Here is a 13,875-nt window from a genome sequence, read left to right as displayed (position 1 = left end):
TGTGTCTCTTGAAAAGAATACCATATCTTTTGTTGTGTTTTTTTCACATTTTAAATTATTTTTTAAATTAAATTTTATTTTTTAAAATTTATATCCAATTTAGCATAGAGTGCAACAGTGATTTCAGGGGTAGATTCCTTAATTCCCCTTAACCATTTAGCTCATCCCCCCCCCCCCCCACACACACACAACCCCTCTAGTAACCCTCTGTTTGTTCTCCATATTTATGAGTCTGTTATGTTTGTCCCCCTCCCTTTTTTTTAATGTTATTTTTGTTTCCCTTCCCTTGTGTTCATCTGTTCTGTGTCTTAAAGTCCTCATATGAGTGAAGTCATATGATATTTGTCTTTCTCTTGACTAATTTCGCTTAGCATAATACCCTCTAGTTCCATCCACGTAGTTGCAAATGGCAAGATTTCATTCTTTTTTTGATTGCCAAGTAATACTCCATTGTGTATATATATATATATATCACATCTTTATCCATTCATCTATCGATGGACATTTGAGCTCTTTACATACTTTGGCTATTATTGATAGTGCTGCTATAAACACTGGGGTACATGTGCCCCTTCGAAACAGCATACCTGTAGCCCTTGGATAAATACCTAGTAGTGCAATTGGTGGGTTGTAGGGTAGTTCTGTTTTTAATTGAGGAACCTCCATACTGTTTTCCAGAGTGGCTGCACCAGTTTGCATTCCTGCCAGCAGTGCAAAAGAGATCCTCTTTCTCTGCATCCTTGCCAACATCTGTTGTTGCCTGAGTTAACATTAGCCATTCTGACTGGTGTGAGGTGGTATCTCATTGTGGTTTTGATTTGTATTTCCCTGGTGATGAGTGAGTGATGGTGAGCATTTTTTCATGTGTTGGTTGGCCATCTGGATGTCTTTGGAAAAATGGGCCCATTTCTTTTGCCCATTTCTTCACTGGATTATTTTTTGGGTGTTGAGTTTGATAAGTTTTTTATAGACTTTGGATACTAACCCTTTATCTGATGTGTCATTTGCAAATATCTTCTCCCATTCTGTCAGTTGCCTTTAGTTTTGCTGATTGTTTCCTTCACTATGCAGAATCTTTTTATCTTGATGTGGTCCCAGTAGTTCATTTTTGCTTTTGTTTCCCTTGCCTCTGGAGACTTGTTGAGTAAGAAGTTCCTGCAGCCAAGATCAAAGAGGTTTTTGCCTGCTTTCTCCTTGAGGATTTTGATGGCTTCCTGTCTTACATTTAGGTCTTTCATTCATTTTGAGTTTATTTTTGTGTGTGGTATAAGAAAGTGGTCCAGGTTCATTCTTCTGCATGTCGCTGTCCAATTTTCCCAGCACCACTTGCTAAAGAGACTGTCTTAATTCCGTTGGATAGTCTTTCCTGCTTTGTCAAAGATTAGTTGGCCATATGTTTGTGGGTCCATTTCTGGGTTCTCTATTCTGTTCCATTGATCTAAGTGTCTGTTTTTGTGCCAGAAAATAGTACTGTATCTTAATCATCTTTGATTCCAAATGCCTAGATGGTGCCCTTTACCTAGTACGCACTTAGTTCATATTAGTGGAATGCATGAAGTCATTCACCCTGATGAGATGAATCATAAATACATTGCTGATGAGCCAAAGGATTTCCTGAATTTCTTCTCAAAACCCGGGTGAATTTGCATGGAAATAAGACTGAACCATAACTTCCTAACTATAGACATAAATCTTTTCAGACCATAGGAAAGCTAGTGCCATCATGGGACAGTCATATATGTGCTATCAAATAAAATAACGTCTGTAAAGTGACTTCACAGCAATGTTTGGTGCCTGGTAGTCATGTTGGAAGTGCTAACTTTTGTTTACTTTTTAAGTTTCTCTCAAATTTTGTGTCAGGGTCACCATAAGAATTCTTACTAATGGTAGGAAAAATTGCCCTTTTGTTTGAACAGATGTCCATAGCAGTTAAAGCTCTTATTTGGACACACCCAAGTTAATAATTCTGCTTGAAAATAGAAGTCAGAGCAACTGGCAGGCAGAACTGGTACACAGCATAGCCTAGACAATGATCTGTTCAATTTCACAGTTTTCCAGTCATAGTGTATTCTAGAATTTTATTTGCCTACATGTATGTGTGAGTGTGCACACCCACACATGCAAATATATATTATCTTTGATTTTAGTGGTTTAGACTAGCTGAGTTTTTAGAAGTTACTTCTCTGCCAAAGATGAGATAGCCTCCACACCCTTCAGATTTTTTAAATTTGATTTTATGCCCTTACATTTAAGCCACCCTCTCTAGAAAAAATAAATAGAAGTTGTTATTGGCAAGCAGCTGCAGCAGCCCAGTAAACCTGACAAGCTCAGTTTTTCACTAGCCAAGAGTAAGGTTTTTCTCTATTCTGACTAATGATGGTACTATAAACTTACCAGTATTCCTTTTGTTTCATTGATTTTTATTATTATATTTGATGCTGATCATTATTACTGTGGTTAGGATGTCAAAGTAAAATCTTAAAAATAATCCGTGTAATCTCTGAATACATTTGTTAATTTTTTTTCTTTCCATTCAAGATAAACTTTCATTGGAAGGAATAGTCGTACAAAGAGCTGAATGCCGACCTGCTGCCAGTGAAAACTACATGAGATTAAAGAGGTTGGTGTTTTTTAACTTTAAAATAATACCTGATATTTCCTCTTGGGGATTGAAATACATAGATTACTTATTGACTGCATGAAGACTACAGTTATGTTAAAAGTGTTTTCTTCAAAGGCTGTTTGGTTTTAAACCTAAGAACAAACTTCTAGTTATAAAATAAGTCCTGGGGATATAATGTACAGCATGGTGACTATAGTTAGTATTGCTATTTTGCATATTTGAAAATTGCTAAGAGATCTTAAAAGTTCTCACCACAAGAAAACCTGTAAATATGATGAACAGTTAACTAGGCTCATTGTGGTGATCATTTTATAATGCCTGTAAAGTTTGAATCATTATGTTGTATACTTGAAACTAATATAATGTTATATGTCAATTATATTTCAATTAAGGAAAAAAAAACCCAGGTAAGAGTTTCTTTGGTAAGAGAACTTTCACAACTTGGGCTATTTGGGATGTTTTAAGCTACTCTCTTAATATAACCTGAAATCACACTTTTTATGCTTCTTTTTTCTAGTCATCTTTATAGATTTTGATTCTCTAAAGATATGTAATAAGATATTTGTACTATTTTATTTTCAAAGGCTGTAATTTTCCCATAATGAACATGTCTAAAATACTATACAGGATAAAGCAAGTAGAGCTGCTAGAATATCATCCTTTTCTCTTGATTACAGAGAACTTTTTGTAAACTTACTCCTCGTTAGAGATTTTTCGTAAGGTCTTCCCCACTGTTGTATATGGTTAACATTTTATAATATTGGAAGATAACTGCAAATTCTCGATAGTCCAAATTTTGACTTCCAAAGAGCAATTTTTTAAATGCTGAGAAGTGGAATATACTTGCTTTAAACTTTCTAAAACATTTTTTATTTTAAGTAAACTCCATGCCACCCGTGAGACTCGAACTCACAACCCTGAGACCAAGAGTTGCATGCCCTACCAACTGAGCCAGCCAGGAGCCCCTTGGTTTATACTTTTTGTTGAATATATTTCAGCTCCATGTAGTTTAGAATTATAACTTTGTTCATTCATTCAGCACTTACCGTGTGAAAGGGTAGTGAACAAAACAGGTAAAACTCTCTGTCCTCATGGAACTTCTATTTCAGCCAATGATAGCTGTACACAGCTCATAACGGGGAGCACACTGTTCAGGCCATAGCGACAACCTCTCTGAAAATAAGTGTTCTCATGCTTTAAAGTGGCTGCTTGAGCCACATCCTCTCTAATGTCATGTCATCTTTTTAATTTCCCCACCTTCTCAGTTAAATTATTGTGTGTCTCTAGGGAATGAGACAAAAAGACTTATTTTTTTTGTGTCCAATAATTCTTCTCATTTAAATGCCTCCCCAGGGCAAGTAAAAGGATGACAACCAAAATGAAGACTTTTTATAACAGAAAATAACTTTCATAACAAAGTAACTTTGGAGAGGTGTTTCTCTCTTTGGGTGTAGCCTATAAAGTTGATCATACAATGCAAGTCTTTTTTGTAGACTTCTCTTCTTCAAGTACTGAAATGGAAGAATGCAAAATCTGGTTATTGAGCGGCCTGACAAGATCTTTTTTTGTGGTTCTAATTTTCTTTAAAGGTTTCTAAACCTTTCTAATGATGTGACTAGGCAAGTCACCTGTTGTGTTAATGAAATGTCTGCTTTTTTCTGACCAAAAAAGATAGGAAAATTGTTTAGCCTTTTGACTCTTGCTAAAAGACCAGCCATTACATATTTCAGTTACTTACATGACTTAAGGACACAGAGTGATTCAGGAGATGATAATCATGTGAGTTTCATAAAATAGGCGATACATGACGCGTCTTGAATACTGAGATTGTTTTGACCAAGTAGAAAAAGAGAGGAGTAAGAACACCCTCAGCAGAGAGACATGCATGCATAAAGACTTGAGGCCTCTTTCACACCTCAGATCCAAAGTGTCAGAAAAATTTTATTGACCGTTCCTTCAAAATATTACACATCTGCATTCTGACCATCCCCCCCCCACCCCCATGATGTGTTGTCATCTCTCACCTGGATCACTGCAGTAGCCTCCTATAGCAGACTTCCTGCTTCTGTCCTTGCCCCACTGTGATCTGCACAGCTGTCAGACCAGTTCTCAGATCTGTTAAGTCATGCCATTCCTTTGCTCCTGGGTCACTTGCAGTGTGTCCTTTATTACTCAGAATAAAATTTGAGTCCTTGGAATCATCTGCAAGGATCTACATGATCACCCTCCTACTCCTTCCCACTTCTCCCTATCCTTTGATCCTCCCCCTCACTCCCCTCACTCTGCTTTCAGTACCCTGACCTCCTCTAACAGTCATGAGTACTCTACATACTTCCATATTAGGGCCTTTACACCAGATTTTCTTTCCTGCCTGGAATGTCCTTTCTGCAGATAGCAGCATGGCTCACTCCTTGCCTCTTTCAAGTCTCTTCTCAGATTCTACTTTTCCAATAGGGCCTACCCTGACCAGCCTACTTCTTTCTATACTTGTATTTTCTTATAGACCATATCACCTCCTAATATACTGTATAATTTATTTATATTTATTGCCATCTTCGCCCTTGTGTGATTTAAACTTCCCTGGTTGGTTCTTTGGTGTGTGGGCGTGCACACACACGAGCACACAATCATCTATTTTGCTCACTTATACACACGTATACCCAAGTGCTTAGAACAGTTCATGACATGTAGTAGGTAGTAAATATCTGTTCAGTGAATAAATGGCAGAAGATGAGGTTTAAAATGTTAAATACCTTTACGTTCTTGCTAAATTATTTGTTAAAGAGTCTCTGTTGTGGTAAGAAATTTGGACTTTGTGCTGTGGCTATTAGGGAGGCACTGAAGAATTCTAAGCAGCGTGGAAAGCAAAGTTTTGGATAAGCCTTTCTGTCCACAATATAAGACTGAAAGCAGGGAGATAAGCTAGAGGCAGATGTGATAGCCCAGGTACAAAACGTCTGAATGACTAAATGTTAAAGTGGTTCTAGCCGGAAGGGAGATGAAAGACTAGGTTTTGAGGATATTTGGAGGTAGAGTCGATAGGATTTAATGAACTCATCTCCTACTTAAGTGGTTGCGGGACAGGAGATTTCACTAGAACCAGACTGATGGTGGCCTGGGTGCACTTCTGCTACGAGTCCTCAGACTGATTCCATGCCAACCTGTGTGTGGCACAGGATGGGCAACACTGATGAGAGGGAGGGGTGAGGCTTTATAGACCCCATGTCCGTTTTACTTTAAATCCTGGTTGACAGTTTACATAAAAACTTAAAAGAGCAGAAAGTACTTAAACTGCAAGAAGAGGACTGATGGGTAGATTATCAAAATAGGAAAGTAATGCGAGTCATAAGTTGTATCTCATGTACAGTTGACACTTGAACAATGAGAGGGTTGGGGTGCTGACCCTTTGCAGAGTTGAAAATCTGTGTAGAACTTTTGACTTTCTCCAAACTACCAATAGCCGACCATTGACTGGCAGCCTCACCAATAACGTAAACAGTTGATTAAACATATTTTGTATGGTCTGTGTATTATTACTGTATTCTTATGATAAAGTAAGCCATAGAAAAGAAAATGTTAAGAAAATCATAAGGAAGAGAAAATACATTTACAGTGCTGTACTGTAAAGTATCCATGTATAAGTGGACCTGTACACCTGAGACTAGTGCTGTTCAAGGGTCAACCTGTACTTTGTTTATCGCCATTCAACATTTTCAAATGCCAAATGTGATCACTGAGGTAAGGCTCAGTTTAAAGAAAATCAGTAGATACTCTTCTTGCTCCAGAGAATTTACAGTTTGTGAACCTGAAGGAACACACACACACACACACACACACACACACAAGATTATCTAAAACATGATATAGTAGGAGGCAGAGAATGTGGTGGTGCTGGGGCGCCTGGATGGCTCAGTCGGCTAAGTGTCCAACTCTTGATTTCGGGTCAGGTTATGATCTCACGGTTTGTGAGATCAAACCCTGGGTCATGCTATGCACTGACAGCACAGAGCCTGGTTGGGATTGTCTCTTTCTGTCCATGTAGAACTTTTGACTTCCCCCAAAACTACTCTCTCTTTCTCTGTCTCTCTCTGTCACACACACACACACACACACACACACACACACACACACACACAGAGAAAAAGAAAAGAAAAGAAATGTGGTGGAGATCAAATGGAAAGGCAGATTTCTAGATGTAGGTGACATCAAAGTAGAACTGTTTGAGAGCAGACCTGGCAGTCCAGTACCTAAGATACACTATCCCTCATATTTCACACATATGCTCAAAGTTTTTCAGGGCCTACTGACCGCTTGGTCCTTAATGACATTCAAGTTTGTGGATAATCTGGCTTTGGTTTTAGCTGTTTTCCTTTTGGCAGACATCAGCTAGTTCTGCCACACTACACATGGTTACTCTGGATGTGCTGGGCACTTTTAAGTTTTTATGCCTTTGTTACATGCTGTGTCCTATACCTAGAATGCCTCATCTATCTTCTGCCAAGATCCTCTGAGCTCTTACATCCAACCCAGGTGTCACTTACTCAGTGAAGCCTTCTCATGTCTTCCATTCCCCACTCCAGTTAGGATCTGCCATACCCTTTTCCACATTCCCACATACTTACTTATTCTTTTTTAATGGTGTGTATGAATGTCTATGTGTTCTTTTTTCTTTCTTTTTTTTTTTAATGTTTATTCATTTTTGAGAGAGAGTGCGAGCTGGGGAGGGGCAGAGAGAGAGAGAGAGAGAGGGAGACCCAGAATCTGAAAGAGACTCCAGGCTCTGAGCTGTCAGCACAGAGCCTGACGCGGGGTTGGAATCCACAAACAGTGAGATCATGACCTGAGCTGAAGTCGGACGCCTAACCAACTGAGCCACCCAGACGCCCCATAAATGTCTCTGTTTTCTGCTGTTTACATGTGCATGGTTGCATCTTCTACAAGATTATGAACTTCATAAGAACAGGGGTTGTAGGTTTTATCTTCTTTCTTTCTCAGTCTCTCTCTCCCTTCCTTTTTTTATTCTGAGCACTTAGTGTAGTGCATTACAAATACTAAATACCCAGAAGTATTTGTTGAGTTGAAATAAAAAGGAATGGCAAAACTAGGTGCAGAAACTTAGGAATCAACAGCATCCAGCTTTAATTTTTTTTTACTCAGAACTGCACTTGAAACCTGGACTTGATTTTTTAGTTAATTACACATGCGTAAGTGGACCTGCACACATACATACGTATCTTCCTTTCAAAAGGGGAAAGTGATGATAAAGCAAATATAGAAGCATTTCATCAACAACAAAAGGTTTTCAAAATATAAAGTAAGAATTAAATAGTTTTCCATTTGCAGAGGACTGGAAGAGAAAGCCTTTTTATCAAAGAAGACCTTTCCTTAAGTCAGTGAGGTTTTTTCTTTAACCATGCATTTTTACTGTATTATATTTGCAAATAGTGGCTGAACTACACTTTTAGTAACATAAATAGATATATTACAAAGTATATTTTAGATTTACATATAATACTCTTTAAGAATGATCAGTGCTACTTTAGTGGGAATTTAGTTTTAGTAATAAAATTAAATTTTAGTCGATAAATTAGCTACATGTGATGAGAATTACAATTGCCATATTAATCACATGTAAGCAAGATTCTGTCAGTTTGTAAGATGCTGTCAATTCATTTAGATAAAGGTGGAGATAAATATTTTTACTATTTATTTATTTTGCGTGAGAGAGAGAGCATCCCAAGCAAGCTCTGCACTGTCAGTGCACAGCCCGACGTGGGGCTTGATCTCACAAACTGAGCTTATGACCTAAGCCAAAATCAAGAGCCAGATGCTCAACTGACTGAGCTACTCAGGCACCCCATGGTGGAAATAAGTATTGCAGTAAACCCAAGGAATATGGGAACCCCTCCAGTCAATAAAATTCAAGCCAAGGAAGAAAAATTCATCCTGTGCTGTAATTTTCTTTTGTCCAGTCCCATCACATAATATAAAATTCTGCGAGCATCCATTTAGCCACCAAGAAAACACAAAAGGGAAAAAGAATTCCACTGCTTCTATTACTTTCTGTTTATCTGACATAAATTTGGATGGATCTAAGTGATATTTTATTAGGAGGAAGTTTATTTTGAATTAGTAAATGTGAATATATTTGATATCAGTTCACATTTGGTTTACTAATTTAAACTTAAATTGTGTTTTATTAAGTATAACTTTAATGATCGTGAGGCTTTTTAAAAAAACTAATCTCTGTGCCCAATGTGGAACTTGAACTCATGACCCCAAAGTCAAGAGTTACATGCTTCACTGACTGAGCCAGGCAGGCACCCCTTAAGGCTTTTTAAATAATCAAATGATAAATTAATACATTCACCCTGCTTATAATTCATGTTGTACTTTTTAAAATATAATGGGGACATAAAGATAAGGCAGTCACCCTAGTGGGTGTTTTCTTGTAGGAAAGTCATAGTAATAGGAAAATATGTGGCTTTTTAACTTGTGCATGTTTATGTCACCAATTCATCTAAAAATACTTGTCTCAAAAGTTTTTATTTTTAATTCTTTCAGTGTTTGTGGGCTTTCTTCAAAAACCTAAGAAAAGCCTTTCTCTTTGGGAACAGAACATTGGCTGTGGAGAGGTGGAAAAGAGAAAAATCAGAGTCTTTTTCTGTGCTAAGATACCAGATAGTAGAAAGCAAGTTGTGATTCTCTTTCTTTCCTGGGGAGAGGTTACCAGGCTGTAGCTGCCTAGATTCCTGATGTCTCATATTATGATAAAAGATGTCTTAGAATGTCTTATTATAAGGGAGGAAGAAAAGTACCCCCTCACTCAGTAAACCTTTATGTAATTTGTGGGTGATGTGATTCATATGGGTGAACTAGATTCATGCCTGAAGAAGTTTCTGCAAATAAAATTTTTGCTCAATGCAATAATAACACCGAAGCATTTTCTTTTCTTTTCATTTAAACTAGTATGTGGATATATTTAGTACTTGTAATTTTGACTCTTCTCCATAGATAAATTTCATAAAGAATAATTACTTTGTAAGTGGTTTTTCTTACATATTAGGATGATTATCTTATAGCTGTGTCCCTTTATATTTAAAAAAGAAATACAAGGTGAATTATAAATACAAGGTGAATTATCACATCATTTATCATTCAAAACAGGATACTTTTGAGAGTGAAAGCAGGCACTAACCAGAGAAGATGCCACACTGGGACATAGAAGTGTAAACTGCCAGATAAAATTGGGATATAAGGTCACCCTTATTATGAATAGCCCAGATACACTGAAATGCTAACCTTTTAAAATGAGAACTAAACGGTAAGAGTCAAATAATGAAAGTGCCAGCAGTTAGGAAATGTATACAGTACCAGATGTCCTAGACTAGGTAAAACTGCTATGACTGAATGTAAACCTTGTGCGCTCCTCAGTAGCCACAGCAAGTTGGGCATACCATAGTGCTGGGTTAATGTCTCCATGTAAATTTTTATATGAAGTTTATTAAAACAGCAAAATCAGTAATCATTTTTCTATTAATCCTCAATAAAATTTGAAGTCATAACAGCAGCTCAGAATTCTATAAAGATAACTTTATGTCCAGGGAAACGTAGTATTAGATTTTAGCTTTATGATAGTCTCATTTGAAACACAATTTTTGGTGAACGTTGAGGTTAATGATTAATATATTTATATCTGTTACGATAACTTTCATTTGCTGGTATCAGAAAACCCAGGGCAGACTGGCTTAAAAATCAAAGAAACTCATTGACTCACATAAATAAAACACAGTGGTATTGTGGGCTTTAGCCATGCTTTATCTAGAAGTTCTCCACATCATCAGTGCTTGAGCTGTCCTTCTAATTTTCTTGGGTCTTTCTTCAGCTTGACTGTCTTCAGGCTGGTATTTCTCCTGGTAGCAAGATGGCCACCTGCAGCTGCCAGGATTATCTACCTCTTTATTCATATGAAGCCCCCGAGAGTTAAGTGACCTTGTCTTTAACCAATGGTTAAACAGATAGACCCTTCACTTCCTTCTTTGGGCCAGCGTGGGTTCTGAGTCTATCCCTGAATCAATAAATGCAACGGTGAAGATGGAATATGTGGATTAACAGTTGGGAACCACCTGTGGAAATGTGTAGGTGGTGGGGTCAGTTCCATCTAAAACATGCTCCTCAGTAGGGAGGTGGTAAAGTGGATGCTAGGGAGACAATCATGAGGTCCACAGTCAAACCATTTTTATCAGAAAGCATCTTAGGGACCGGAAACATTTGCCAAAGACATTCTCATGCTTGATTGCTTCCTTTGAGGAATGACCATTTTATCCCCTAAAGAGGATCGAGAGTTTTATTAGAAAGCAAATCTGTATCTATGAAGATAATAGGGTCAGGTAGTTAAGAGGTTGGACTCTAGAGTCAGACAACCTGGGTTTAAAAACTGGCTTTGCCATTTACTGGCTGTGTGACCTTTCTGTGCCTTTGTTTCTTCATCTGTAAAATGGGATAGTGGCATTTATCTGTTATGATAAAGACAAAATTATATAGTATGTGAGGTGTCTGCCACAGAGTAGGTACTTGGTAAATATTAACTCTTACACTGACAATAATTACCTGAGTAAGAACTCTTGCCCTAAAACTCTGCTGGAGATACTTCCAACCCTATCCAGTCTGTCTTAGTTCTCATGATAAGAGACTTGCAACAAGGATTCTTTTTGAATCCCTACCTTGAGGTAGATCAGTTACTTCAATCAAGTGTAAATTAGAAATAGAGCAGAAAGAGAACTGTTGCTGAGAGAAAGAATCTGAAGATTTTGTTATAGAGTCCATGATAATCTCTTTTCAAAATAATCCTAAAGTGGTAGTTTAGAACTATCTAGATATTAACCAGATTCAGACACAGGGAACTGCGTTAACTCTCTCTTCATAGTCTTTTCATCTACTTTTTTCTCTGTCCTCAGGGAGTCCTTAATGTGGCCGCCATAAATTACATGTGTATATTAGAAACCCTTGGGTTTTTAGTTTATAAATCTGGATATTCAGAATCTTCGTGAACAGCGTGAGGGGTAATAATCCTGACATTTTCCCGAGGTTTCTTTGGAAACAGTCCTGTCCTCCTCTCCTGCAGTGATGCTTGGGCTAAAGACTCTCCTAAGGTACCCAAATGTAGGATTTTTAAAATGTGGAACTATAAATCTTTTTTAATCAAAGATATTTTTTAAGTGCCAGGGAACAGGAAGTCCTTCTGAAGAGCTAATACAAGAAGGTAGCTGGCCTTCTTTGCCTTAAGCATGCTGTTGTTCTCACATCCTTTCCCCTGTACTGCTCCTTTTTAGTTATCACTTTAAGTGAAGGAGCTGATGTATAAGGAGCTAGTGTCATCATTAAAATACAATTTTTAATGTATTATAAGTAGTGTAGTAAAAGTACAAAAATATCAGTGGGATAAAACTACCATAAGAAACTAGGCAAGGTGTTTTACTTAGAATTTTTAAAAAGACTAAAACAGCCCCTCATAGGGAATGCTATTTGGTGCAAGGAAGACATCTTAGTCCATGATAAGAATTGTCTTTTATTATTTTTTTTTATAGATTTATTTATCTATTTTGAGAGAGAGAGAAGAGCTCAAGTCCCAAGCAGGCTCTGTGCTGTCAGTCCAGAGCCTGTCTCAGGGCTCACATTCACAAACCATAAGTTCATGATCTTAGCTGAAAATCCAGAGTTAGATGCTTAACTGATTGAGCCACCCAGGCACCCCAACAATCCTTTTTTCAAAAAAAAAAAAATCTTAGGGACATTGATGGTGAGGATGCCACCATTTCCTCTGAAGAGCCATAGCAAGCTGTCCTCCATAGCTCTTGAGCTATAGACTACACCTGAAGATTTGATATTTTGATGAAAGAATGGTTTCTAAAGGATTGTAAAAAGCTATTGGGAATATATATATGTAAAGAATTAAAGTGGGGTGCCTGGGTGGCTCCGTCAGTTAAGTGTCTGACTCTTGATCTCAGCTCAGGTCTTGATCTCAGGGTCGTGACTTCAAGCCCGGTGTTGGGCTCCTCACTGGAGCACTGGCATAATTATCAACCAAGTTTTCATTATGATTTCCTTCTTCGGAGTTCTCTGATATTTTTACTGTAAGATAGGAATAGGAGAGGAACTTTTTGACTACTTGGGAACTGTCTCAACCTAAGCGGCTCTCGTCTTTGGAGTTTCACACCTCCTCTGCCCTTTCTCTTGGTCTTCCTTGGGGTTCCATCCCCTTCTTATTATACTGCCAATTCCGACTCAATTGTGCACTGTATCAAAACCGGTCACTTTCACTCTTCCCAGGTGTGTCATGTCATAGCCCTCTGCTTGCTGTGCTCTGTTCTTGGGTTTCTGCTTGCCAGAATCCCTGTTAATCCTTTAAGATTCGCTTCAAATGTCAAATGTAGCCAGCTATTTTTCTCCACACAGGATAATCACCATCATCACCAAGCTCCTGCTACACTTTTTCTAATAAACTGCTAATCACATTTTTCTTTTTAGTTTGTTTTTTATTACTTTTGTTTATCTCTACTAGATCGATAGTGAGCTTCTTGAGGTCAGGGAATAGATCTAGTTCATCTTTGTGCTAACAGCTTTATGTTCAGTAAATTCTCATAATTGGCCAAAACCCAGCATTTTGAAGTTAAGGATTTATAGTTCTAGTATGATTAATGAATCTCTTCAGGATTAATACACCTTTAACAATGCACTTAGCTGTGTCTAAATTTAAATTAGAAGTCCAAAGAAGCCGTACTGGCATGTGGTGGTGTTTCTACAAAGCCTCACAGCTTTGTAGGATAAAAATACTTCAGTATACAATTTCTCTTTGTTCACTCACAGTTGAAAATCAACAGGGCTAACCTTAGGTAAAACTGTGAAGTACGGAAAGTTTATCTTTATTATCCAGGCATCTCCTTTTTTCACCCCTTTCCCCCTTAGTAATGTCTATCTTTAGGCATCTACTTTTTATCATGTTCTGATCTTTTCTGTTCTCTCAATTCTGAATACACTCCGAGAATGAATAGGTATAAGTCAAAGTGGGTATTTGATTTTAGACCATTTATTACCACATGTGAAATAATAGCCATTAGATTACCTGTTCAAGGTATTTGAGTAGGCAGATTTTTTTTTTTTTTTTTTTTTTTATGGGAGAGGAAGGAAAGTCATTGAAATTACACTGAATAGGTTGGCCCTAAACACAATATTGAGTAGTCCTTTTTGTTTGT

General features: G+C 37.6%; 1 protein-coding gene across 1 annotated transcript in view; it reads left to right on the top strand.

The window, feature by feature from the left end:
* GTF2F2 (general transcription factor IIF subunit 2) overlaps positions 1 to 13,875 on the top strand; it is a 155,914-nt gene that overhangs the window by 82,746 nt on the left and 59,293 nt on the right. The window contains exon 5 of the mRNA XM_030311128.1: positions 2,539 to 2,620. Coding sequence (XP_030166988.1) covers positions 2,539 to 2,620 — 82 coding nt within the window. The remainder of the gene's footprint in view (positions 1 to 2,538; positions 2,621 to 13,875) is intronic.

This window comes from Lynx canadensis, chromosome A1 (genome assembly GCF_007474595.2).
Source record: "Lynx canadensis isolate LIC74 chromosome A1, mLynCan4.pri.v2, whole genome shotgun sequence".
Classification (NCBI taxonomy): domain Eukaryota; kingdom Metazoa; phylum Chordata; class Mammalia; order Carnivora; family Felidae; genus Lynx; species Lynx canadensis.
The sequence above is the reverse complement of the archived record's forward strand: the minus strand, read 5'-3'. Positions and strand labels throughout refer to the sequence as shown.